The sequence below is a fragment of the Oncorhynchus tshawytscha genome, unplaced genomic scaffold (genome assembly GCF_018296145.1).
Source record: "Oncorhynchus tshawytscha isolate Ot180627B unplaced genomic scaffold, Otsh_v2.0 Un_contig_2854_pilon_pilon, whole genome shotgun sequence".
NCBI lineage: Eukaryota > Metazoa > Chordata > Actinopteri > Salmoniformes > Salmonidae > Oncorhynchus > Oncorhynchus tshawytscha.
Genome location: NW_024609472.1, coordinates 52,501 through 80,008, shown reverse-complemented (window position 1 = coordinate 80,008; position 27,508 = coordinate 52,501). Strand labels below are relative to the sequence as shown.

Here is a 27,508-nt window from a genome sequence, read left to right as displayed (position 1 = left end):
GGAAGAATGGATGTATATACCTTAAAGCCTAAGATAGTAAAGTGATAGTATAGTAAAGTGACAGGGGTCTGAATGCTTTCAGAAGGCCACTATATACCTTAAAGCCTAAGATAGTAAAGTGATAGTATAGTAAAGTGACAGGGGTCTGAATGCTTTCAGAAGGCCACTATATACCTTAAAGCCTAAGATAGTAAAGTGACAGGGGTCTGAATGCTTTCTGAAGGCCACTATATACCTTAAAGCCTAAGATAGTAAAGTGACAGGGGTCTGAATGCTTTCCGAAGGCCACTATATACCTTAAAGCCTAAGATAGTAAAGTGACAGGGGTCTGAATGCTTTCAGAAGGCCACTATATACCTTAAAGCCTAAGATAGTAAAGTGACAGGGGTCTGAATGCTTTCCGAAGGCAACTATATACCTTAAAGCCTAAGATAGTAAAGTGACAGGGGTCTGAATGCTTTCCGAAGGCAACTATATACCTTAAAGCCTAAGATAGTAAAGCTAAAACACTTGAGAGCTCTCAACAAGTTTTACAAACAATAAAAAAACCTTTGGGGGGGTGCCCCCCAAAAAACAATATTAAAAAGTTAGGTCCTTTTCCATGGACCGAAAGTGATAGGGGGCTGAATGCTCAATCTAAGGCGTCACTAATGCACTTAGAACCTAAGATAGTAAATTGACAGGGGTCTGAATGTCTTTACAGGGGAATATACCACAGGAGGCTGCTGAAGGGAGGACGGCTCTTAATAATGTCTGGAACTGAGCCAATGGAACGGCATCTAACACGTGGAAACCATGGAAACCACGTTTTTTTTAAATGTATTTGATACCATTCCACTAATTCCACTCCAGTCATTACCACATGCCTGTCCTTCCCAATTCAGGTGACACCAACCTCCATTTTGTGGTATCGTGACTGTAACCCATTGATCACTATCAGACCTATCTAGCTCTTGAGTTGACACATATACTGTTGTTGATATAGTGATTTGTTCAATGACTTGATATGGGATGTGTTTGTTGTCAGACTCTCAGAACTATTACCACAGACGGAATGAGATCACAACAACAGACAACCTGGACTTCAAACATCACAGCTACAAAGAGATGAGGCATGTAAGTATAGTAATGCTGAACAGATACTACACTACACCACAGAGTAATGCTAAGCAGACACTGTACTACACCACAGAGTAATGCTGGGCAGACACTGCACTACACCACAGAGTAATGCTGGGCAGATACTACACTACACCACAGAGTAATGCTGGGCAGACACTACAGGAGTAATGCTGGGCAGACACTACACCACAGAGTAATGCTGGGCAGACACTACACTACACCACAGAGTAATGCTGGGCAGATACTGACACTACACCAGAGTAATGCTGGGCAGACACTACACATCACAGAGTAATGCTGGGCAGACACTGCACTACACACAGAGTAATGCTGGGCAGACACTTTACCACAGAGTAATGCTGGGCAGACACTGCACTACCACAGAGTAATGCTGGGCAGACACTACTGTCACAGAGTAATGCTGGGCAGACACTGCTACACCACAGAGTAATGCTGGGCAGACACAGACACTACACCACAGAGTAATGCTGGGCAGACACTGTACACATCACAGAGTAATGCTGGGCAGACCTATCTAGCTCTGGACAGACACTATACCACAGAGTAATGCTGGGCAGACACTACTACACCACAGAGTAATGCTGTTCAGACTACACTACACCACAGAGTAATGCTGGGCAGACACTACACTACACAGTTTGCTGGGCAGACACTACACTACACACAGAGTAATGCTGGGCAGACACTACACCCAATGCTGGGCAGACACTACACTACACCACAGAGTAATGCTGGGCAGACACTACACTACACCACATGCTGGGCAGACACTACACCACAGAGTAATGCTGGGCAGACACTGCTAGACTGGGCAGACACTACACTACACAGACACTAGAGTAATGCTGGGCAGACACTACACTACACCACAGAGTAATGCTGGGCAGACACTACACTACACCACAGAGTAATGCTGGGCAGATACTACACTACACCGCAGAGTAATGCTGGGTAGACACTGCACTACATCACAGAGTAATGCTGGGCAGACACTGCACTACATCACAGAGTAATGCTGGGCAGACACTGCACTACACCACAGAGTAATGCTGGGAAGACACTACACCACAGAGTAATGCTGGGAAGACACTACACCACAGAGTAATGCTGGGCAGACACTACACCACAGAGTAATGCTGGGCAGACACTACACCACAGAGTAATGCTGGGCAGACACTGTACTACATCACAGAGTAATGCTGGGCAGACACTACACCACAGAGTAATGCTGGGCAGACACTACACCACATAGTAATGCTGGGCAGACACTACACCACAGAGTAATGCTGGGCAGATACTATACTACACCACAGAGTAATGCTGGGCAGACACTGCACTACACCACAGAGTAATGCTGGGCAGACACTACACTACACCACAGAGTAATGCTGGGCAGACACTACACCACAGAGTAATGCTGGGCAGACACTACACCACAGAGTAATGCTGGGCAGACACTGCACTACACCACAGAGTAATGCTGGGCAGACACTGTACACTACACCACAGAGTAATGCTGGGCAGACACTACACCACAGAGTAATGCTGGGCAGACACTGCACTACATCACAGAGTAATGCTGGGCAGACACTACACCGCAGAGTAATGCTGGGCAGATACTATACTACACCACAGAGTAATGCTGAGCAGACACTACACTACATCACAGAGTAATGCTGGGCATATACTGCACTACACCACAGAGTAATGCTGGGCAGACACTACACTACACCACAGAGTAATGCTGAGCAGACACTACACTACACCACAGAGTAATGCTGGGCAGACACTGCACTACACCACAGAGTAATGCTGGGCAGACACTACACTACACCACAGAGTAATGCTGGGCAGATACTACACTACACCACAGAGTAATGCTGGGCAGACACTACACCACAGAGTAATGCTGGGCAGACACTACACCACAGAGTAATGCTGGGCAGATACTACACTACACCACAGAGTAATGCTGGGCAGACACTACACTACATCACAGAGTAATGCTGGGCAGATACTACACTACACCACAGAGTAATGCTGGGCAGACACTACACTACACCACAGAGTAATGCTGGGCAGATACTACACTACACCACAGAGTAATGCTGGGCAGACACTACACTACACCACAGAGTAATGCTGGGCAGACACTGCACTACACCACAGAGTAATGCTGGGCAGATACTACACCACAGAGTAATGCTGGGCAGATACTACACTACACCACAGAGTAATGCTGGGCAGACACTGCACTACACCACAGAGTAATGCTGGGCAGACACTGCACTACACCACAGAGTAATGCTGGGCAGACACTACACTACGCCACAGAGTAATGCTGGGCAGACACTACACTACAGCACAGAGTAATGCTGGGCAGACACTGTAAGTGAAAGGGAGGAACCCAGTCTATGCTCTGGAGAGAGCCAGTTTAAACCAATAAACAGTTAAGTGGTAACAATGTACTTTATTAGAGTCTTGTTATGAAAATGAAACATTTGGTAATATGTTATATGATAAAAAATATATTACATTATCACAGTGGAGTGATGCTGTTGTAGCTCATGGGGGATGTGTGAAATTAACTCCTCAGCCTTTAGTGTCCCCCTTATAGAGCCAGCGAATAGTTAGCCTTTCGCTTGGGGCCCGACTGGTGAGAAGCTTCAGGGAGGGCAGTCACGTGTGCTAGCAAGGCAGAGTTGGCCCCAGGTATGGGCAGAATCGGGAGGAAAGTGGTAGCCCGCTAAGTAAGCAGCGAAACAACATATCTGAAATCAATTTCGCCACGTGGAAGGCCTACTGAAAACTCTGGGACTCTTGTTCTCTACTGGCTCTACAGCCGATGAAGGTGGTTAATGAGGTGTTCTCTACTGGCTCTACAGCTGATGAAGGTGGTTAATGAGGTATTCTCTACTGGCTCTACAGCTGATGAAGGTGGTTAATGAGGTGTTCTCTACAGCTGATGAAGGTGATTAATGAGGTGTGCTCTACTGGCTCTACAGCCGATGAAGGGGGTTAGGTTAATGAGGTGTGCTCTACTGGCTCTACAGCCGATGAACGGGGTTAGGTTAATGAGGTGTTCAGCTGATGAAGGGGGTTAATGAGGTGTTCTCTACTGGCTCTACAGCCGATGAAGGGGGTTAATGAGGTGTGCTCTACTGGCTCTACAGCTGATGAAGGTGGTTAATGAGGTGTGCTCTACTGGCTCTACAGCTGATGAAGGTGGTTAATGAGGTGTTCTCTACTGGCTCTACAGCCGGTGAAGATGATTAATGAGGTGTTCTCTACAGCTGATGAAGGGGGTTAATGAGGTGTTCTCTACTGGCTCTACAGCCGATGAAGGTGGTTAATGAGGTGTTCTCTACAGCTGATGAAGGGGGTTAATGAGGTGTTCTCTACAGCTGATGAAGGTGGTTAATGAGGTGTTCTCTACTGGCTCTACAGCCGATGAAGATGATTAATGAGGTGTTCTCTACTGGCTCTACAGCTGATGAAGGTGATTAATGAGGTGTTCTCTACTGGCTCTACAGCTGATGAAGGTGATTAATGAGGTGTGCTCTACTGGCTCTACAGCCGATGAAGGGGGTTAGGTTAATGAGGTGTTCTCTACTGGCTCTACAGCTGATGAAGGTGGTTAATGAGGTGTTCTCTACTGCCTCTACAGCTGATGAAGGTGGTTAATGAGGTGTTCTCTACAGCTGATGAAGGTGGTTAATGAGGTGTTCTCTACTGGCTCTACAGCTGATGAAGGTGGTTAATGAGATGTGCCCCAACATCACAAGGATCTATAACATCGGCAAGAGCCACAGCGGACAGAAACTCTACGCCATCGAGATCTCAGACAACCCCGGAGAGCATGAACCAGGTAAGACCAGAGAAAGGGCTCTGATAGGATCTTTATCCTTGATTCATTCCTAGAAGTAAAGTTCTCTGGGTTCAAGTGGTGAACATTGTTGTATTATTACATAAAATGTTTAATCTATTCATCATACGCCTTTTCACATTTTGTTCTCTCTCTCTTCTCTCTTCCTCCCTCCCTCTCTCCCTCTCTCCCTCCCTCTCTCCCTCCCTCCCTCCCTCCTCCCTCCTCTCCCTCCCCCTCCCTCCCTCCCTCCCTCCCTCCCTCTCCCTCTCTCCCCCCCCTCCCTCCCTCCCCCTCCCCCTCCCTCCCTCCCTCCCTCTCCTCTCCCTCCCTCCCTCCCTCCCTCCCTCCCTCCCTCCCTCCCTCCCTCCCTCCCTCCCTCCCTCCCTCCCTCCCTCCCTCCCTCCTCTCCCTCTCTCCCTCCCTCCCTCCCCCTCTCCTCCCCCTCCCTCTCCCCTCCCTCTCTTCCTCTCCCTCCCTCCCTACCCTCTCTCCCTCCCTCTCTCCCTCCCTCCCTCCCTCCCTCCTCTCCCAGGTGAACCAGAGTTCCGCTACACGGCCGGTTCCCATGGTAACGAGGTGCTGGGCCGAGAGCTGCTCCTGCTGCTGATGCAGTTCATGTGTCAGGAGTATCTGTCGGGGAGCCCACGGATACGTCACCTGGTGCACGAGACCAGGATACACCTGCTCCCCTCCGTCAACCCCGACGGTTACGACAAAGCCCTTGAAGTGGTAGGTGTGCGTGTCCGAAAGACCCCCAAAACCCCACAGCTGATATTACAAATATTGACAGCATCATTAAGGCTGTACTGAAACATACCACGGATACAACGGACTCTTCTGGGACACGTGTGGAGGGTCTTTTGCTTGTCAGCCATGTGATCGTCAGATGAAAGATTCTCCTCTTCAAACTCAGAAGTTCAAAGAATCCTCTCCAGGGATTCCAGTGGAGGCTGGTGCCATTTAGGATGAGGGAGGGTGACTCCTTCCTTATTTCTATTACAGCATGTTGGATAACTGTCGCTCATATTCCATTCACCCAGTTCAATGTAACAGTGATAGGTTTAGGTTACTGTCATTCACCAAGCCATCTTCAATGCTCTTACTGAGGGATAGAGGTTGTTGGCCAAGATCTCGCGATACATGGCCCCATCCATCCTCCTCTCAATACGGTGCAGTCATCCTGTCCCCTTTGCATAAAAGCATCCCCAAAGAATGATGTTTCCACCTCCATGCTTCACGGTTAGGATGGTGTTCTTGGGGTTGTATTCATCCTTCTTCTTCCTCCAAACACGGCGAGTGGAGTTTAGACCAAAAAGCTCTATTTTTGTCTCATCAGACCACATGACCTTCTCCCATTCCTCCTCTGGATCATCCAGATGGTCATTGGCAAACTTCAGATGGGCCTGGACATGCGCTGGCTTGAGCAGGGGGACCTTGCGTGCGCTGCAGGATTTTAATCCATGACGGCGTAGTGTGTTACTAATGGTTTTCTTTGAGACTGTCGTCCCAGCTCTCTTCAGGTCATTGACCAGGTCCTGCCGTGTAGTTCTGGGCTGATCCCTCACCTTCCTCATGATCATTGATGCCCCACGAGGTGAGATCTTGCATGGAGCCCCAGACCGAGGGTGATTGACCGTCATCTTGAACTTCTTCCATTTTCTAATAATTGCGCCAACAGTTGTTGCCTTCTCACCAAGCTGATTGCCTATTGTCCTGTAGCCCATCCCAGCCTTGTGCAGGTCTACAATTTTATCCCTAATGTCCTTACACAGCTGTCTGGTCTTGGCCATTGTGGAGAGGTTGGAGTCTGTTTGATTGAGTGTGTGGACAGGTGTCTTTTATACAGGTAACGAGTTCAAACAGGTGCAGTTAATACAGGTAATGAGTGGCGAACAGGAGGGCTTCTTAAAGAAAAACTAACAGGTCTGTGAGAGCTGGAATTCTTACTGGTTGGTAGGTGATCAAATACTTGTGTCATGCAATAAAATGCAAATTAATTACTTAAAAATCATACAATGTGATTTTCTGGATGTTTGTTTTAGATTCCGTCTCTCACAGCTGAAGTGTACCTATGATAGAAATTACAGACCTCTACATGCTTTGTAAGTAGGAAAACCTGCAAAATCAGCAGTGAATCAAATACTTCTTTTCCCCACTGTACGTACACATCTCTTTTTAAAATATATTTCTGTTCTTTATTATGTTCCCCTAACCCTACCATCCCTCCCCTGATTGGACTAAACTAATTATAACCCTACCATCCCTCCCCTGATTGGACTAAACTAATTAAATATATTTATGTTCTTTATTATGTTCCCCTAACCCTACCATCCCTCCTCTGATTGGACTAAACTAATTATAACCCTACCATCCCTCCCCTGATTGGACTAAACTAATTAAATATATTTCTGTTCTTTATTATTTTGCCCTAACCCTACCATCCCTCCCCTGATTGGACTAAACTAATTATAACCCTACCATCCCTCCCCTGATTGGACTAAACTAATTATATATATTTCTGTTCTTTATTATGTTCCCCTAACCCTACCATCCCTCCCCTGATTGGACTAAACTAATTATAACCCTACCTTCCCTCCCCTGATTGGACTAATCTAATTATAACCCTACCATCCCTCCCCTGATTGGACTAAACTAATGAACAACAACACTTGGGCTTCTACATCCAGTGTATACATACTATATACTGTAGCAGTTATAGGTTTGGACACACTTACTCATTCAAAGGTTTTTCTTAATTTTTTACTATTTTCTACATTGTAGAATAATAGTGAAGACATCAAAACTATGCAATAACACATATGGAATCATGTAGTAACCAAAAAAGTGTTAAACAATTCAAAATATATTTTATATTTGAGGTTCTCTTCAAAGTAGCCACCATTTGTCTTGATGCCAGCTTTGCACGCGCTTCGCATTTCCCTTCGTTTGTGGACTTCAGTGCACAACACATCAGCCCTCTGTGACCAGATGAAAGAACATTTCCAAGACAAACCTTCATATCATAACCACTACACACAGCCTACATCATTTTCACCGTATTAGCTAACGTCATGGTCAACATAGCTACTAGAACTAACACGTTAGTAAACATGCTACAATCATACAGTACAGTGTACAGTCAGCAAGCAGTTTAGCAGTTACATTGGCGGGCCCCTGTGGCAATAAATTAATAAAACCAAAAGCTTTAACTTGACTTGTGTTCCAGTTCCAACTAGCTAACATATCATCCCTCTCTGTTTGAACAGATGTGTTTGAGCAGGCTAAACTAGCTAGCTAACATAGCATCCGTCTCTGTTTGAGCAGGCTAAACTAGCTAGCTAACATAGCATCCCTCTCTGTTTGAGCAGGTTAAACTAGCTAGCTAACATAGCATCCCTCTCTGTTTGAGCAGGCTAAACTAGCTAGCTAACATAGCATCCCTCTCTGTTTGAACAGATGTGTTTGAGCAGGCTAAGCTAGTTAGCTAACATAGCATCCCTCTCTGTTTGAGCAGGCTAAACTAGCTAGCTAACATAGCATCACTCTCCATTTGAACCGAGTGTTTGAGTATGCTAAACTAGCTAGCTGCATTCGCTAGCTAAGTAAGTGGAAGTTTAAAAAATGACAACTAAATACAGCTATCTCTCTCTCTCTCTCTCTCCCTCACTTGTTTCTCCTTCATTTTTGAAGAAATGAATTTGTTCAAAACTGTTCAACTATTGTCTTTGAGTCAACTACTCACCACAGTGCTAGCTAGCTGTAGCTTATGCTTTCAGTACTAGATTAATTCTCTGACCCTTTGATTGGGTGGACAACATGTCAGTTCATGCTGCAAGAACTCTGATAGGTTGGTGGAGGGCATCCTCCGGAAGTTGTCGTAATTACTGTGTAAGTCTATGGAAGGGGGTGAGAACCATGAGCCTCCTAGGTTTTGTATTGAAGTCAATGTACCCAGAGGAGGACAGAAGCTAGCTGTCCTCCTGCTACACCATGGTGCTACCCTACAGAGTGCTGCTGAGGCTACTGTAGACCTTCATTACAAAGCATTGTGTTTTAATCAATTATTTGTTCTGTGAATATATATAGTATAGTTTTTTTTTTGAATGATAACTTTTTATCCTTAATTAATTTTAAACCATTTGGGGACCTCATGTCTTAATTATCTGCTCTCACGTGTCACCATGTGTCACTCTCCCGTTGTCCCTCAGGGTTCAGAGCTGAGTGGCTGGTCCCTGGGTCGGTGGAGTCAGGACGGAGTAGACATCCACCATAACTTCCCTGACCTCAACTCCATCCTGTGGGAGGCTGAAACAAAGAAATGGATCCCCAGGAAGATGCTCAACCACCATGTGCCCATTCCCGAATGGTATCAGTCCAAGAACTCCACGGTCAGTAAATGCCACACAAGATTCTGAGGAGTTTTCGAAAGACATTGATAGGGGAATCTCAGACATCCAGAACTAAAAAAGAAAAATGAGAAAAGATACTATTGAGACTAGCGAAGTCACCACCCTCCTTAATGGAAACTTGCAGCCAGATTCGAGCCCCTCTCTGGGCCAAATGTCCCTCCCACTTACGAAATTCGAAAGATGCGAGCACCTGTGAAATTGTGATTTGTCCAAATGAACTTCTGGTTCTCATCCTATCACTATGACAGATAAAGGACTTCTGGTTCTCATCCTGTCACTATGACTCCATGACAGATAGAGGACTTCTGGTTCTCATCCTGTCACTATGACTCCATGACAGATAGAGGACTTCTGGTTTTCATCCTGTCACTATGACTCCATGACAGATAGAGGACTTCTGGTTCTCATCCTGTCACTATGACTCCATGACAGATAGAGGACTTCTGGTTTTCATCCTGTCACTATGACTCCATAACAGATCGAGGACTTCTGGTTCTTATCCTGTCACTATGACTCCATGACAGATAGGGGACTTCTGGTTCTCATCCTGTCACTATGACAGATAGAGGACTTCTGGTTTTCCTCCTCACTTCTCCCCTCTCCTCTCCTCTCTTTCTCTCCTCCTTTCCTCTTTCTCCTCCTCTCCTTTCTCCTCTTTCCTCCCATTCCCTTTTTCTCCTCTCCTCTCCTCTCTCCTCTCCTCTCCTCTCCTCTCCTCTCCTCTCCTCTCCTCTCCTCTCCTCTCCTCTCTCCCTCTCCTCTCCTCCCTCTCCTCTCCTCTCCTCAGGTAGCAGCAGAGACGCGTGCTCTGGTCTCCTGGATGGAGAAGATCCCGTTTGTCCTGGGTGGTAACCTCCAGGGAGGGGAGTTGGTGGTGACCTTCCCCTACGACAGGACCCGTTCCCAGGGTGTATCCAGGGAGCAGACCCCCACCCCAGACGACCACGTCTTCCGCTGGCTCGCCTTCTCCTACGCATCCACCCACCGCCTGATGACCGACGCCAGACGGCGAGTCTGCCACACCGAGGACTTTGCCAAGGAAGATGGCACCATCAACGGGGCGTCCTGGCACACCGCGGCAGGGAGTTAGTGTTGTTGTTTTCCCATTCAATTCATTTCAGTTCAATTCATTTCAGTTCAGTTCAGTTCAATTAATTTCAGTTCAGTTCAATTCAGTTCAGTTCATTTCAATTCATTTAAATTAATCTCTGATTCAATTAAATTAATATATTGATTTATTATCACAGACCAGCACCAGAGTAGTTCTTCATTTCAACACATGTTGATTTAATGTATTATCACAGACCAGCACCAGAGTAGTTCTTCATTTCAACACATGTTGATTTGATGTATTATCACAGACCAGTATCAGAGTAGTTCTTCATTTCAACACATGTTGATTTGATGTATTATCACAGACCAGTACCAGTGTTGTATTATCACAGACCAGTATCAGAGTAGTTCTTCATTTCAACACATGTTGATTTAATGTATTATCACAGACCAGTACCAGAGTAGTTCTTCATTTCAAACTTTTTTGGGGAAAAAACACATTTCTTTGACCATCACCAATTGTACATTGTACAATTTCTCGTAAATTACGATAGATAAATGGTTGGTTCTTTTTTTCCTGACATCGTAGGTTCATGTACTTCGACGTGAAGTGGTCAAATTAGCGCTCTATTTTCGTTTTTGACCTTTGATCCCAGAAAAATGGCCTTAACTCAAAAAGCGTTGAGGCCTCGACGCCATCTTGTTTCTGGGCTAACAGCCCATTAGGCCAAACCTATGCTCACCAAGTTTCGTCTTCGAAAGTCTTTACCATTTAGGAGAAATGGCCATGTCATGATTGGTGATGTTTTGTACATTGTGCAAATAGAATCCATTCGCCATCTGGTGGAATTTACGGGGACAGCGGAAAAATGACAACATTTTTAAATGTTATAAAACGGAAACCGAATGTCCGAGAGACTTCGTTCGATGACTTCCCGGAAAATCTGGCCCTGGTGCACGACACGGAGCTGTCTGCAAATTTTCAAACATTCGCGGACGTCTAGTAAGGGACCGTACATTTGCAATATGGAGATTCTCACCGATCATACAGCAAATGCCGAAAAGGGCACTTCAGGTATGAAAAAACGTTTTTTAAACGTCTCGTGCAACTATACTATACAATGTACAGTGGCTAGTGAAAGTATTCACCTCCTCGGCATTTCTCCTATTTTGTTGCCTTACAACCTGGAATTAAAATATATTTTGGGGGGGTTTGTATCATTTGATTGACACAACATGCCTACCACTGTGTAGATTCAAAATATGTTTTATAGTGAAACAAGCAACAAATAAGATTTAAAAAACTGAACTTGAGCATGCATAACTTTTCACCTCCCCAAAGTCAATAATTTGTAGAGCCACCTTTTGCTGAAATTACATCTGCAAGTCTCTTGGGGTATGTCTCTATAATCTTTGCACATCTAGCCACTGGGATTTTTTCCCAACCTTCAAGGCAAAACTGCTCCAGCTCCTTCAAGTTGGATGGGTTCCGCTGGTGCACAGCAATCTTTAAGTCATACCACAGATTCTCAATTGGATTGAGGTCTGGGCTTTGACTAGGCCATTCCAAGACATTTAAATGTTTCCCCTTAAACCACTCAAGTCTTGCATTAGCAGTATGCTTAGGGTCATTGTCCTGCTGGAGGGCGAACTCTGTCCCAGTCTCAAATCTCTGGAAGACTGAAACAGGTTTCCCTCAAGAATTTCCCTGTATTTAGCGCCATCCATCATTCCTTCAATTCTGACCAGTTTCACAGTCCCTGCCAATGGAAAAACATACCACAGACCAGTACCAGAGTAGCTCTTCATTTCAACACATGCTGATTTGATTTATTATCTTTATAAAACACTGGTGGAAAAATAAGATATCAGCTGATGTCTTTTCATTGGGCAGTTGGCCCGACAGATAAATGACTCTGTCTGTGCGCTGTGTCGGCAGGTATGAACGACTTCAGCTACTTGCACACCAACTGCTTTGAGTTGTCGATGTACGTGGGCTGTGACAAATTCCCCCATGAGAGTGAGCTGGCGGAGGAGTGGGAAAACAACCGGGAGTCTCTGCTCGTCTTCATGGAGCAGGTACAGTATGTAGAGTCTAGAGAGGGTGTAGAGAGGGCGTAGAGTCTAGAGAGGGCGTAGAGTCTAGAGAGGGCGTAGAGTCTAGAGAGGGCGTAGAGTCTAGAGAGGGCGTAGAGTCTAGAGAGGGCGTGAGTCTAGAGAGAGTCCAGAGAGGGCGTGTAGAGTCCAGAGAGGGCGTGTAGAGTCCAGAGAGGGCGTAGAGTCTAGAGAGGGCGTAGAGTCTAGAGAGGGCGTAGAGTCTAGAGAGGGCGTGTAGAGTCCAGAGAGGGCGTGTAGAATCCAGAGAGGGCGTGTAGAGTCCAGAGAGGGCGTAGAGTCTAGAGAGGGCGTAGAGTCTAGAGAGGGCGTAGAGTCTAGAGAGTCTAGAGAGGCGTAGAGTCTAGAGAGGGCGTGTTGAGTCCAGAGAGGGCGTGTAGAGTCCAGAGAGGGCGTAGAGTCTAGAGAGGGTGTAGAGTCTAGAGAGGGCGTAGAGTCTAGAGAGGGCGTGTTGAGTCCAGAGAGGGCGTAGAGTCCAGAGAGGGCGTAAAGTCTAGAGAGGGTGTAGAGTCTAGAGAGGGCGTAGAGTCTAGAGAGGGCGTAGAGTCTAGAGAGGGGGCGTAGAGTCTAGAGAGGGCATAGAGTCTAGAGAGGGCGTAGAGTCTAGAGAGGGTGTAGAGTCTAGAGAGGGTGTAGAGTCCAGAGAGGGTGTAGAGTCCAGAGAGGGTGTAGAGTCTAGAGAGGGTGGGTGTAGAGTCTAGAGAGGGTGTAGAGTCTAGAGAGGGTGTAGAGTCCAGAGAGGGTGTAGAGTCCAGAGAGGGGGTGTAGAGTCCAGGGGGCGTGTAGAGTCCAGAGAGGGCGTGTCCAGAGAGGGCGTGTAGTCCAGAGAGGGCGTGTCCAGAGTCTAGAGAGGGGCGTGTAGAGTCCAGAGAGGGCGTGTAGAGTCCAGAGAGGGCGTGTAGAGTCTAGAGAGGGCGTGTAGAGTCCAGAGAGGGTGTGTAGAGTCCAGAGAGGGTGCAGAATAGGTGCACATGTTCATGTAATACAATAGATGGCTGTAATCACCCCCAGACACACATGGCTAACTTGATGGGTCATTTAATCATCTGGTGAAATGCAGTCTTAAATTCAGACATGTAACAATTAACTGGCATAATCCCAACTCATATTACTACCAATACAAACTGATTTTGATAGCTGTTAATCTACTAGTTAATCTACTAGGTTCGATGTTAGCTAGCTAACATTTGGTTATAACTAGCAATGCAAATAGATTTTTTGATTCAAGTAATTTTACTACACAGATCATACACGTAAAGTTAGCTAGCTGGCCAGTAAGGTAACGTTAGCTAGAGAGCCAGTAAGGTAACGCTAGCTAGCGAGCCAGTAAGGTCATGATAGCTAGCCAGCCAGTAAGATAACGCTTGCAAGCCAGCCAGTGAGATAATGTTAGCTAGCCAGCCAGTAAGATAACGTTAGCTAGCGAGCCAGTAAGATAACCTAACATTAGCTAGCGAGCCAGTAAGATAACATTAGCTAGCCAGCCATTAAGATAACCTAACGTTAGCTAGCGAACAATATGCTTTGACTTGCAATGAAATCCACTTTCTGACTAAATTAGAAATGTATAATATCTGACAATGTAGCTAGACTCTGACCCATATACATGGATGAATGCGTCACGGCAGACTGGAACCATTTAACTCTGTTTTGTTTGTAGCTACATCTTGTTTGGTCAGCGTTGTGTCAAGTCACTCTGGTTCACACTGTTTCTGCAAGTGCAGAAAGTAGCCCGTCACAACTTTTTCCAACTGCTCTGTCGACAGCTCCTGTTAAATTCAGGGCATCAATGTTGCTGAGAAAAGTAGCAAAACCTTTGTAGTTCTCGATGGCTAATGGTTGTATCTTTCAAAAAACACAGCAGTAGAAAGGACTGTCAACACATACTAAGCAACTCACGTTATAGACAGAAGCATGCTACATGGCAGACCAATCCAAACTCCTCTCCCGGCATGTCCAGCCCGTCCATTATCTCAGCCAATCATGGCTGACGGGAAGGTTCCTGCCGTTTTCCGTGGCTAAACCAATTAAGCTAGTATTTTAACAAATTGTATTGGTATTTACAGATTAAATAAACGTTTGTTTATTAAGGCACATGAAAGTTGACATGTTCCAGAAGGCATTTCCATCAATGACAACAAGACGTTCAAATGCCTCTCCTGCGAAGTAGTGACATGCGACATACGCCTAGCTTTCTGAAACGAGTCATATTATATTGTTTAAATATTTATATCAAGGATCACATTGAAAATTATAGTTTTTAAGCATTCATGTGTCATACTCTGGGGTTTATTGTACTTTTAAATACTGTTAAAACTTGTTTTTACCCCCAAAATAAAATATAATATAATCAAATTAATATTATATATGATATGTTACATATTATTATTGTTGTTATTATTATTATTATTATTATTATACAGTCAGTTGATCTTTGACCTTTCATGCACAGGTGCATCGTGGGATCAAAGGCATTGTCTGGGACATGCAGGGGCGGGGCATAGCCAACGCCACCATCCAAGTGGAAGGGATCGGCCATGACATCAGAACAGGTAGAGATACATTTATTTATTTCACCTTCATTTAACTAGGTAGGCTAGTTGAGAACACCTTTATTTAACCAGGTAGGCTAGTTGAGAACACCTTTATTTAACCAGGTAGGCTAGTTGAGAACACCTTTATTTAACCAGGTAGGCTAGTTGAGAACACCTTTATTTAACCAGGTAGGCTAGTTGAGAACACCTTTATTTAACCAGGTAGGCTAGTTGAGAACACCTTTATTTAACCAGGTAGGCTAGTTGAGAACACCTTTATTTAACCAGGTAGGCTTTATTTAACCAGGTAGGCTAGTTGAGAACACCAGGTTTATTTAACCAGGTAGGCTAGTTGAGAACACCTTTATTTAACCAGGTAGGCCAGTTGAGAACACCTTTATTTAACCAGGTAGGCCAGTTGAGAACACCTTTATTTAACCAGGTAGGCCAGTTGAGAACACCTTTATTTAACCAGGTAGGCTAGTTGAGAACACCTTTATTTAACCAGGTAGGCTAGTTGAGAACACCTTTATTTAACCAGGTAGGCTAGTTGAGAACACCTTTATTTAACCAGGTAGGCTTGAGAACACCTTTATTTAACCAGGTAGTTGAGAACACCTTTATTTAACCAGGTAGGCCAGTTGAGAACACCTTTATTTAACCAGGTAGGCCAGTTGAGAACACCTTTATTTAACCAGGTAGGCCAGTTGAGAACACCTTTATTTAACCAGGTAGGCTAGTTGAGAACACCTTTATTTAACCAGGTAGGCTAAGTTGAGGACAAGTTCTCATTTACAACCCCCGACCTGGCCATTATAAAGCAAAGCAGTTCAACACATACAACAACACAGAGTTACACATGGAGTAAACAAAACATACAGTCAATAATACAGTAGAAAAATAAGTCTACATACAATGTGAGCAAATTAGGTGAGATAAGGGAGGTAAAGGCAAAAAAAGGCCATGGTGGGGAAGTAAATACAATATAGCAAGTAAAACACTGGAATGGTAGATTTGCAGTGGAAGAATGTGCAAAGAAGAAATATAAATAATGGGGTGCAAAGGAGCAAAATAAATAAATAAATAAATACAGTAGGGAAAGAGGTAGTTGTTTGGGCTAAATTATAGGTGGGCTATGTACAGGTGCAGTAATCTGTGAGCTGCTCTGACAGCTGGTGCTTAAAGCTAGTGAGGGAGATAAGTGTTTCCAGTTTCAGAGATTTTTGTAGTTCGTTCCAGTCATTGGCAGCAGAGAACTGGAAGGAAAGGCGGCCAAAGGAAGAATTGGTTTTGGGGGTGACCAGAGAGATATACCTGCTGGAGCGCGTGCTACAGGTGGGTGCTGCTATGGTGACCAGCGAGCTGAGATAAGGCGGGGCTTTACCGAGCAGAGACTTGTAGATGACCTGGAGCCAGTGGGTTTGGCGACGAGTGTGAAGCGAGGACCAGCCGACTAGAGCGTACAGGTCGCAATGGTGGGTAGTATATGGGGCTTTGGTGACCAAACGGATGGCACTGTGATAGACTGCATTCAATTTATTGAGTAGGGTATTGGAGGCTATTTTGTAAATGATATCGCCGAAGTCGAGGATCGGTAGGATAGTCAGTTTTACGAGGGTATGTTTGGCAGCATGAGTGAAGGATGCTTTGTTGCGAAATAGGAAGCCAATTCTAGATTTAACTTTGGATTTGAGATGTTTGATGTGAGTCTGGAAGGAGAGTTTACAGTCTAACCAGACACCTAGGTATTTGTAGTTGTCCACATATTCTAAGTCAGAACCGTCCAGAGTAGTGATGTTGGACGGGCGAGCAGGTGCGGGCAGCGATCGGTTGAAGAGCATGCATTTAGTTTTACTTGTATTTAAGAGTAATTGGAGGCAACGGAAAGAGAGTTGTATGGCATTGAAGCTCGTCTGGAGATTTGTTAACACAGTGTCCAAAGAATGGCCAGAAGTATACAGAATGGTGTCGTCTGCGTAGAGGTGGATCAGAGAATCACCAGCAGCAAGAGCGACATCATTGATGTATACAGAGAAAAGAGTTGGTCCAAGAATTGAACCCTGTGGTACCCCCATAGAGACTGTCAGAGGTCCAGACAACCCACCCTCCGATTTGACACACTGAACTCTATCAGAGAAGTAGTTGGTGAACCAGGCGAGGCAATCATTTGAGAAATCAAGGCTTTCGAGTCTGCCGATGAGGATGTGGTGATTGACAGAGTCGAAAGCCTTGGCCAGGTCAATGAACACGGCTGCACAGTAATGTTTCTTATCGATGGCGGTTAAGATATCATTTAGGACCTTGAGTGTGGCTGAGGTGCACCCATGACCAGCTCTGAAACCAGATTGCATTGCGGAGAAGTTATGGTGGGATTCGAAATGGTCGGTAATCTGTTTGTTGACTTGGCTTTCGAAGACCTTAGAAAGGCAGAGTAGGATAGATATAGGTCTGTAGCAGTTTGGGTCAAGAGTGTCCCCCCCTTTGAAGAGGGGGATGACCGCAGCTGCAGCAATACATGCTATTGTAGTATCTGTGTTCTCATTCTGTGTCCATACATACTATATAGAGATGTATTATAGTAGACTCTGTGTTCTCATTCTGTGTTCATACATACTATATAGAGATGTATTTTAGTAGACTCTGTGTTCTCATTCTGTGTCCATACATACCATATAGAGATGTATTATAGTAGACTCTCTGTTCTCATTCTGTGTCCATACATACTATATAGAGATGTATTATAGAGGACTCTGTGTTCTCATTCTGTGTCCATAGATCTGACATTACTCCACCAAACCCAGCTATCAGAGTCCAAAATGCCACTCCAGTATCTGACATGTCCAGTGTGTATTAACCACGTGTGTATCAACCAATGATAACACAATAACACAATCAATGGCATAGTAGTACACGGGATATCGTTTTATCTTCATTCAATTCCATCATTACCATTCTATAGGAAACATCATTAGCATTCTATAGAAAACAACAGTAGCATTCTATAGAAAACATCAGTGGCATTCTATAGGAAACATCATTAGCATTCTATAGAAAACAGCATTAGCATTCTATAGAAAACATCAGTAGCATTCTATAGAAAACATCAGTAGCATTCTATAGAAAACAGCATTAGCATTCTATAGAAAACATCAGTAGCATTCTATAGAAAACATCAGTAGCATTCTATAGAAAACATCAGTAGCATTCTATAGAAAACAGCATTAGCATTCTATAGAAAACATCAGTAGCATTCTATAGAAAACATCAGTAGCATTCTATAGAAAACATTAGCATTCTATAGAAAACAGCATTAGCATTCTATAGAAAACATCAGTAGCATTCTATAGAAAACATCAGTAGCATTCTATAGAAAACATCAGTAGCATTCTATAGAAAACATAAATAGCATTCTATAGAAAACAGCATAAGCATTCTATAGAAAACATCAGTAGCATTCTATAGAAAACATCAGTAGCATTCTATAGAAAACATCAGTAGCATTCTACAGAAAACATCATTAGCATTCTATAGAAAACATCAGTAGCATTCTATAGAAAACATCAGTAGCATTCTATAGAAAACATCAGTAGCATTCTACAGAAAACAGCATTAGCATTCTATAGAAAACAGCATTAGCATTCTATAGAAAACATCAGTAACATTCTGTAGAAAACATCAGTAGCATTCTATAGAACACATCTGTAGCATTCCATTGAAAACATTAGTAGCATTCCATTGAAAACATCAGTAGCATTCTATAGAAAACATCAGTAGCATTCTATAGAAAACATCAGTAGCATTCTATAGAAAACATCATTAGCATTCTATAGAAAACATCAGTAGCATTCTATAGAAAACATCAGTAGCATTCTATAGAAAACATCAGTAGCATTCTATAGAAAACATCAGTAGCATTCTATAGAACACATCAGTAGCATTCTATAGAAAACAGCATAAGCATTCTACAGAAAACATCATTAGCAGAGAATGTATTATGGACAACAGTATATATATTCATTTTGACAGGAAACCAAATGGACAAATTGAACGTGATAATTAGATAAACAATATTTATAGCATATAAATCAATCAAAAATAACTAACGCTGCAAAAGTAATAACTTCTTCCAGAGCCAAAGACCATAACGTCGGATCATTAAACTCTCACAGACGCCGAGCATGCTGGTATTTCATGCTTGACAAAAGTAAATCCGCAGCAGGAAATTGCTACCATTTTATAGAAAGACCTGAATATATTACTATACAGTAGATACTGCCTGCAGGCATGATGACACAAGTACCCGGTCCCTATTTGCCTTGTATTTTAGAAGTCATATGTGTGGGGGTAAGCTTACATTGTGCAGTTAAAGCAATGGGCAGAAGTGTTGCTTCAGGGATTAATGAAAGTCCCATGTCTCTTCCTTTCAGCTTAATTCTACAGTGTGAGTCTCAAACACACACACACAAATATTCCTAGCACCCAATGATTATATCAAGCTTGTGACTCTACAAACGTGTTGGATGAATTCGCTGTTTGTTTTGGTTGTGTTACAGATTATTTTATTCTCACTGGAAAATTAACGGTAAATAATGTATTGTGTCATTTTGGAGTCACTTCAATTGTAAATAAGATTATAATGTTTCTAAACACTTCTACATTAATATGGATGCTACCTTGATTATGGATAATCCTGAATGAAATTGTAAATGGTAAGGATCGGTGCTGGTTCTGTAGACGAGAAGCATCCTGTAAGGATCGGTGCTGGTACTGTAGATGAGAAGCATCCTGTAAGGATCGGTGCTGGTACTGTAGATGAGAAGCATCCTGTAAGGATCGGTGCTGGTACTGTAGACGAGAAGCATCCTGTAAGGATCGGTGCTGGTACTGTAGATGAGAAGCATCCTGTAAGGATCGGTGCTGGTACTGTAGATGAGAAGCATCCTGTAAGGATCGGTGCTGGTTCTGTAGATGAGAAGCATCCTGTAAGGATCGGTGCTGGTACTGTAGACGAGAGCATCCTCTAGGATCGTTATGCGTGACAGTACCCCCGGTGCTGGCTCTAGGACAGGAACAGCATCTGGACAGGGAGACGGTTCTGTAGCAGGCGTGACAGTGATCCCCCCCTCTAGGACAGGAACAGCATCTGGACAGGGGAGACAGGAGCAGGCCCCCCCTCTAGGACAGGACCGGCGTCTGGACAGGGGAGAGCGGGAGCAGGCGTGACAGTATCCCCCCCTCTAGGACAGGCGTGACAGTATCCCCCCCTTTAGGACAGGAATAGAAAGTTACTGAGGCATTCATACCCCCAAAAATGCTATAAAATCTAATAAAATTAAATGTTTTTTGGTCAGATACGCATATGTAGCAGATGTTATTGTGGGTGTAGCGAAATGCTTGTGTTCCTAGCTCCAACAGTGCAGTAATATCTAACTAAATGCTTGTGTTCCTAGCTCCAACAGTGCAGTAATATCTAACTAAATGCTTGTGTTTCTAGCTCCAACAGTGCAGTAGTATCTAACTAAATGCTTGTGTTTCTAGCTCCAACAGTGCAGTAATATCTAACTAAATGCTGGTGTTCCTAGCTCCAACAGTGCAGTAGTTTCTAACTAAATGCTTGTGTTTCTAGCTCCAACAGTGCAGTAATATCTAACTAAATGCTGGTGTTTCTAGCTCCAACAGTGCAGTAGTATCTAACTAAATGCTTGTGTTTCTAGCTCCAACAGTGCAGTAGTATCTAACTAAATGCTTGTGTTCCTAGCTCCAACAGTGCAGTAGTATCTAACTAAATGCTTGTGTTCCTAGCTCCAACAGTGCAGTAGTATCTAACTAAATGCTTGTGTTTCTAGCTCCAACAGTGCAGTAGTATCTAACTAAATGCTTGTGTTCCTAGCTCCAACAGTGCAGTAGTATCTAACTAAATGCTTGTGTTTCTAGCTCCAACAGTGCAGTAATATCTAACTAAATGCTTGTGTTTCTAGCTCCAACAGTGCAGTAGTATCTAACTAAATGCTTGTGTTTCTAGCTCCAACAGTGCAGTAGTATCTAACTAAATGCTTGTGTTTCTAGCTCCAACAGTGCAGTAGTATCTAACTAAATGCTTGTGTTTCTAGCTCCAACAGTGCAGTAATATCTAACTAAATGCTTGTGTTTCTAGCTCCAACAGTGCAGTAATATCTAACTAAATGCTTGTGTTTCTAGCTCCAACAGTGCAGTAATATCTAACTAAATGCTTGTGTTTCTAGCTCCAACAGTGCAGTAATATCTAACTAAATGCTTGTGTTTCTAGCTCCAACAGTGCAGTAGTATCTAACTAAATGCTTGTGTTCCTAGCTCCAACAGTGCAGTAGTATCTAACTAAATGCTTGTGTTTCTAGCTCCAACAGTGCAGTAGTATCTAACTAAATGCTTGTGTTTCTAGCTCCAACAGTGCAGTAGTATCTAACTAAATGCTTGTGTTTCTAGCTCCAACAGTGCAGTAGTATCTAACTAAATGCTTGTGTTTCTAGCTCCAACAGTGCAGTAATATCTAACTAAATGCTTGTGTTCCTAGCTCCAACAGTGCAGTAATATCTAACTAAATGCTTGTGTTTCTAGCTCCAACAGTGCAGTAGTATCTAACTAAATGCTTGTGTTTCTAGCTCCAACAGGGGCCGTAGTATCTAACAATTCAACAACGAAACACACAATACAAATCTAAAAGTAAAAGAATGGAATTAAGAAATATATGAATATTAGGACGAGCAATGTCGGAGGGACATTGACTAAAAGATACAGTAGAATAGAATACAGTATATAGATATGAGATGAGTAATACATAGACTAAGATACAGTAGTATAGAATACAGTATATACATATGAGATGAGTAATACATAGACTAAGATACAGTAGAATAGAATACAGTATATAGATATGAGATGAGTAATACATAGACTAAGATACAGTAGAATAGAATACAGTATATACATATGAGATGAGTAATACATAGACTAAGATACAGTAGAATAGAATACAGTATATACATATGAGATGAGTAATACATAGACTAAGATACAGTAGAATAGAATACAGTATATACATATGAGATGAGATGAATACAGTATATACATATGAGATGAATAGAATACAGTATATACATATGAGATGAGTAATACATAGACTAAGATACAGTAGAATAGAATACAGTATATACATATGAGATGAGTAATACATAGACTAAGATACAGTAGAATAGAATACAGTATATACATATGAGATGAGTAATACATAGACTAAGATACAGTAGAATAGAATACAGTATATACATATGAGATGAGTAATACATAGACTAAGATACAGTAGAATAGAATACAGTATATACATATGAGATGAGTAATACATAGACTAAGATACAGTAGAATAGAATACAGTATATACATATTAGATGAATAGAATACAGTATATACATATGAGATGAGTAATACATAGACTAAGATACAGTAGAATAGAATACAGTATATACATATGAGATGAGTAATACATAGACTAAGATACAGTAGAATAGAATACAGTATATACATATGAGATGAGTAATACATAGACTAAGATACAGTAGAATAGAATACAGTATATACATATTAGATGAATAGAATACAGTATTATATGAGATGAGTAAAGTGGAGCAGTTGCGGTGATACAGCCCGACAGGATGCCCTCAATTGTGCATCTGTAAAAGTTTGTGAGGGTTTTGGGTGACAAGCCAATGTGGATAGGGCCGTATGTCACCTGTTATTGTAATGGTGAGAGGTTAGCATGTCTTGGAGGTATGCTAACCTCCCTTGTTATTGTAATGGTGAGAGGTTAGCATGTCTTGGGGGTATGCTAACCTCCCTTGTTATTGTAATGGTGAGAGGTTAGCATGTCTTGGAGGTATGCTAACCTCCCTTGTTATTGTAATGGTGAGAGGTTAGCATGTCTTGGAGGTATGCTAACCTCCCTTGTTATTGTAATGGTGAGAGGTTAGCATGTCTTGGAGGTATGCTAACCTCCCTTGTTATTGTAATGGTGAGAGGTTAGCATGTCTTGGAGGTATGCTAACCTCCCTTGTTATTGTAATGGTGAGAGGTTAGCATGTCTTGGGGGTATGATATTTGTGCGTCTGTAACTTTCTCACTCATCGTTATTCACGATTCATTCAGGACTATATCCGTAGGTGTTGTCAGTATTCCTGGAACCAACTCTACTCTCTGCAAGTCACGTTCCTTCAAGATAATCCAGTTCTCTCTATTTTCACACAAACACACACACACACACACACACACACACACACACACACACACACACACACACACACACACACACTCTATCTGTTAAAGAGGAGGCTCTGCATGTGGAAAGAGGGGAACACCAAGTCCCAGCTGTGAATGACCTAGTAGTAGAGAAGGTACTTGCTATTCCCCAGTTAGTTAGAGAGTGTGAATCATCATCATGATGTCTTCACTGTGAACCCAGGATAGACAGACAGCAGACACACACACACACACACACACACACACACACATAACATTCACACACACACACACACACATAACATTCACACACACACACACACACACACACACACACACACACACACACACACACACACACACACACACACACACACACACACACACACACACACACACACACACACACACACACACACACACACACACACACACACACACACATTCACACACACACACACACACACACACACACACACACACACACAACATTCACACATACACACACACACACAAAATTCACACACACACACACACACACACACACACACACACACACACACACATTCACACACACACACACACACACACACACACACATACACACACACACACACACACACACACACACAAGACGTTCCAGGTTTTGTTTTCCTGGACGTATCAAAAAGTTATTATCATTTTATAGCATGTCATTTTTTTGGTTGGTTCATTAAAGGACAAAGCAACACCAAGCTTCACTTGTAGATTTGTGACCTCAGTGAGTCACTCGTTAAAGCAGAATACCAATGTGTTGCTCTTCGTGTGTCTGATACAGCAGATCAACAGTTTCATAACTGGCACCGTATCTCAAACACAGATCAGTGGTTGAGCTGAGATGTGGGGATGGGTGGGTGGGTGAACAGCATGATGGGTAGGAAATCAAACGGTCTGTTTCTGTGGCTGGATCAAAGGTTCAGCACACACAGTGAGTGCAGTTCACCGTTGCTTCCAGCAGGATCAGCACAAACAATGTCATGCCTAGTGGAGACAGGAGACAGGAGGGAGGAGACAGGACACAGCAGGGAGGTGAAACACAATGTCATGCCTAGTGGAGACAGGAGAGACAGGAGACAGGAGACAGGAGGGAGGAGACAGGAGGGAGGTGAAACACAATGTCATGCCTAGTGGAGAGACAGGAGGGAGGAGACAGGAGACAGGAGGGAGGGAAACACAGGATGTCATGCCTAGTGGAGACAGGAGACAGGAGACAGACAGGAGACAGGGAGACAGGAGACAGGAGAGGAGACAGGAGGGAGGAGGGAGGAGACAGGAGGGAGGTAAACACAATGTCATGCCTAGTGGAGACAGGAGACAGGAGGGAGACAGGAGGGACTGGAGACAGGAGCCTAGTGAGACAGGAGACAGGAGACTGGAGAAACACAATGTCAGCCTAGTGGAGACAGGAGACAGGAGACTGGAGACACAATGGAGACAGGAGACTGGAGAGACTGGAGACAGGAGACAGGAGACAGGAGAGACAGGAGACTGGAGACAGGAGACAGGAGACAGGAGACAGGAGACAGGAGACAGGGACAGGAGACAGGGAGGTGAAACACAATGAGACCTGGTGACTGAGAGGAGGAGACAGGAGACAGGAGACAGGAGACAGGAGACAGGAGACAGGGAGACAGGAGACAGGAGACAGGAGACTGGAGAGACAGGAGACTGGAGACTGGAGACAGGAGACAGGAGACAGGAGACAGGAGACAGGAGACAGGAGACTGGAGACAGGAGACAGGAGGGAGGTAGGTAAACACAATGTCATGCCTAGTGGAGACAGGAGGGAGACAGGAGACAGGAGACAGGAGACAGGAGACAGGAGACAGGAGACAGGAGACAGGAGACAGGAGACAGGAGACAGGAGGGAGGTAAAACACAATGGAGACTGGAGACAGGAGACAGGAGACAGGAGAAACAGGAGACCTAGGGAGACAGGAGACAGGAGACAGGAGACAGGAGACAGGAGACAGGAGACAGGACAGGAGAGGTAAAACACAATGTCATGCCTAGTGGAGACAGGAGGGAGACTGGAGACAGGAGACAGGAGGGAGGGAGACAGGAGACACAATGTCATGCCTAGTGGAGACAGGAGGGAGGAGACAGGAGACAGGAGGGAGGTGAAACACAATGTCATGCCTAGTGGAGACAGGAGGGAGGGAGGGAGACAGGAGACAGGAGGGAGGTGAAACACAATGTCATGCCTAGTGGAGACAGGAGGGAGGAGACAGGAGACAGGAGGGAGGTGAAACACAATGTCATGCCTAGTGGAGACAGGAGACAGGAGACAGGAGACAGGAGGGAGGTAAAACACAATGTCATGCCTAGTGGAGACAGGAGACAGGAGACAGCAGAGAGGTAAATCCAAGATGACAATGTGGTGCTATTTTTAAACTTCTTAACAGTTGAGCAGGAGAGATGAGATGATCATCTCTTTTCATGAAGTAGGTTAGAACAACCTCTTCTTCCCTTTTTACCCCCTTCTCTATGTTCTGCCCTCCCTCCTTCCTCTATGTTCTGCCCTCCCTCCTTTCTCTATGTCCTCCTGCCTAGTGGAGACTCCCTCCTCCTTTCTCTATGTTCTGCCCTCCCTCCTTTCTCTATGTTCTGCCCTCCCCTCCTCTATGTTCTGCCCTCCCTCCCTCTGGAGACAGTTCTGCCCTCCCTCCTATGTTCTGCCCTCCCTCTATGTTCTGCCCTCCCCTCCTCTATGTTCTGCCCCCTCCCTCCTCTATGTTCTGCCCTCCCTCCTCTATGTTCTGCCCTCCCTCCCTCCCTCCTCTATGTTCTGCCCTCCCTCCTCTATGTTCTGCCCTCCCTCCTTCCTCTATGTTCTGCCCTCCCTCCCTCCTCTATGTTCTGCCCTCCCTCCTTTCTCTATGTTCTGCCCTCCCTCCCTCCTCTATGTTCTGCCCTCCCTCCTTCCTCTATGTTCTGCCCTCCCTCCTCTATGTTCTGCCCTCCCTCCTCTATGTTCTGCCCTCCCTCCCTCCTCTATGTTCTGCCCTCCCTCCTTCCTCTATGTTCTGCCCTCCCCTTCCTCTATGTTCTGCCCTCCCTCCTCTCTATGTTCTGCCCTCCCTCCCTCCTCTATGTTCTGCCCTCCCTCCTCTCTATGTTCTGCCCTCCCTCCCTGTTCTGCCCTCCCTGTTCTGTTCTCCCTCCCTCCTCTATGTTCTGCCCTCCCTCCTCTATGTTCTCCCTCCCTCCCTCCTCTATGTTCTGCCTCCCTCCTTCCTCTATGTTCTGCCCTCCCTCCTCCTCTATGTTCTGCCCTCCTTCCTCTATGTTCTGCCCTCCCTCCTCCTCTATGTTCTGCCCTCCTTCCTCTATGTTCTGCCCTCCCTCCTCCTCTATGTTCTGCCCTCCCTCCTTCCTCTATGTTCTGCCCTCCCTCCTTCCTCTATGTTCTGCCCTCCCTCCTCTATGTTCTGCCCTCCCTCCCTCCTCTATGTTCTGCCCTCCCCCTCTCTATGTTCTCCCTCCTTCCTCTATGTTCTGCCCTCCCTCCTTCCTCTATGTTCTGCCCTCCCTCCTTCCTCTATGTTCTGCCCTCCCTCCTTCCTCTATGTTCTGCCCTCCCTCCTCTATGTTCTGCCCTCCCTCCTTCCTCTATGTTCTGCCCTCCCTCCTCCTCTATGTTCTGCCCTCCCTCCTTCCTCTATGTTCTGCCCTCCCTCCTTCCTCTATGTTCTGCCCTCCTCCTCTATGTTCTGCCCTCCCTCCTTCCTCTATGTTCTGCCCTCCCTCCTCTATGTTCTCCCCCTCCCTCCTTCTCTATGTTCTGCCCTCCCTCCTGTTCTGCCCTATGTTCTGCCCTCCCTCCCTCCTCTATGTTCTGCCCTCCCCTTCCTCTATGTTCTGCCCTCCCTCCTTCCTCTATGTTCTGCCCTCCCTCCTTCCTCTATGTTCTGCCCTCCCTCCTTCCTCTATGTTCTGCCCTCCTCCTCTATGTTCTGCCCTCCCTCCTTCCTCTATGTTCTGCCCCCTCCTTCCTCTATGTTCTGCCCTCCCTCCTCTATGTTCTGCCCTCCCTCCTTCCTCTATGTTCTGCCCCCTCCCTCCTCTATGTTCTGCCCTCC

General features: G+C 44.6%; 1 protein-coding gene across 1 annotated transcript in view; it reads left to right on the top strand.

The window, feature by feature from the left end:
- The window catches only part of LOC112239372 (inactive carboxypeptidase-like protein X2), a 97,097-nt gene that overhangs the window by 61,441 nt on the left and 8,148 nt on the right, over positions 1–27,508 (top strand). Inside the window, exons 8-14 of the mRNA XM_042315463.1 lie at positions 1,028–1,116; positions 4,888–5,011; positions 5,544–5,740; positions 9,220–9,399; positions 10,208–10,505; positions 12,413–12,552; positions 15,041–15,140. Of these exons, the coding sequence (XP_042171397.1) occupies positions 1,028–1,116; positions 4,888–5,011; positions 5,544–5,740; positions 9,220–9,399; positions 10,208–10,505; positions 12,413–12,552; positions 15,041–15,140 (1,128 nt within the window). The remainder of the gene's footprint in view (positions 1–1,027; positions 1,117–4,887; positions 5,012–5,543; positions 5,741–9,219; positions 9,400–10,207; positions 10,506–12,412; positions 12,553–15,040; positions 15,141–27,508) is intronic.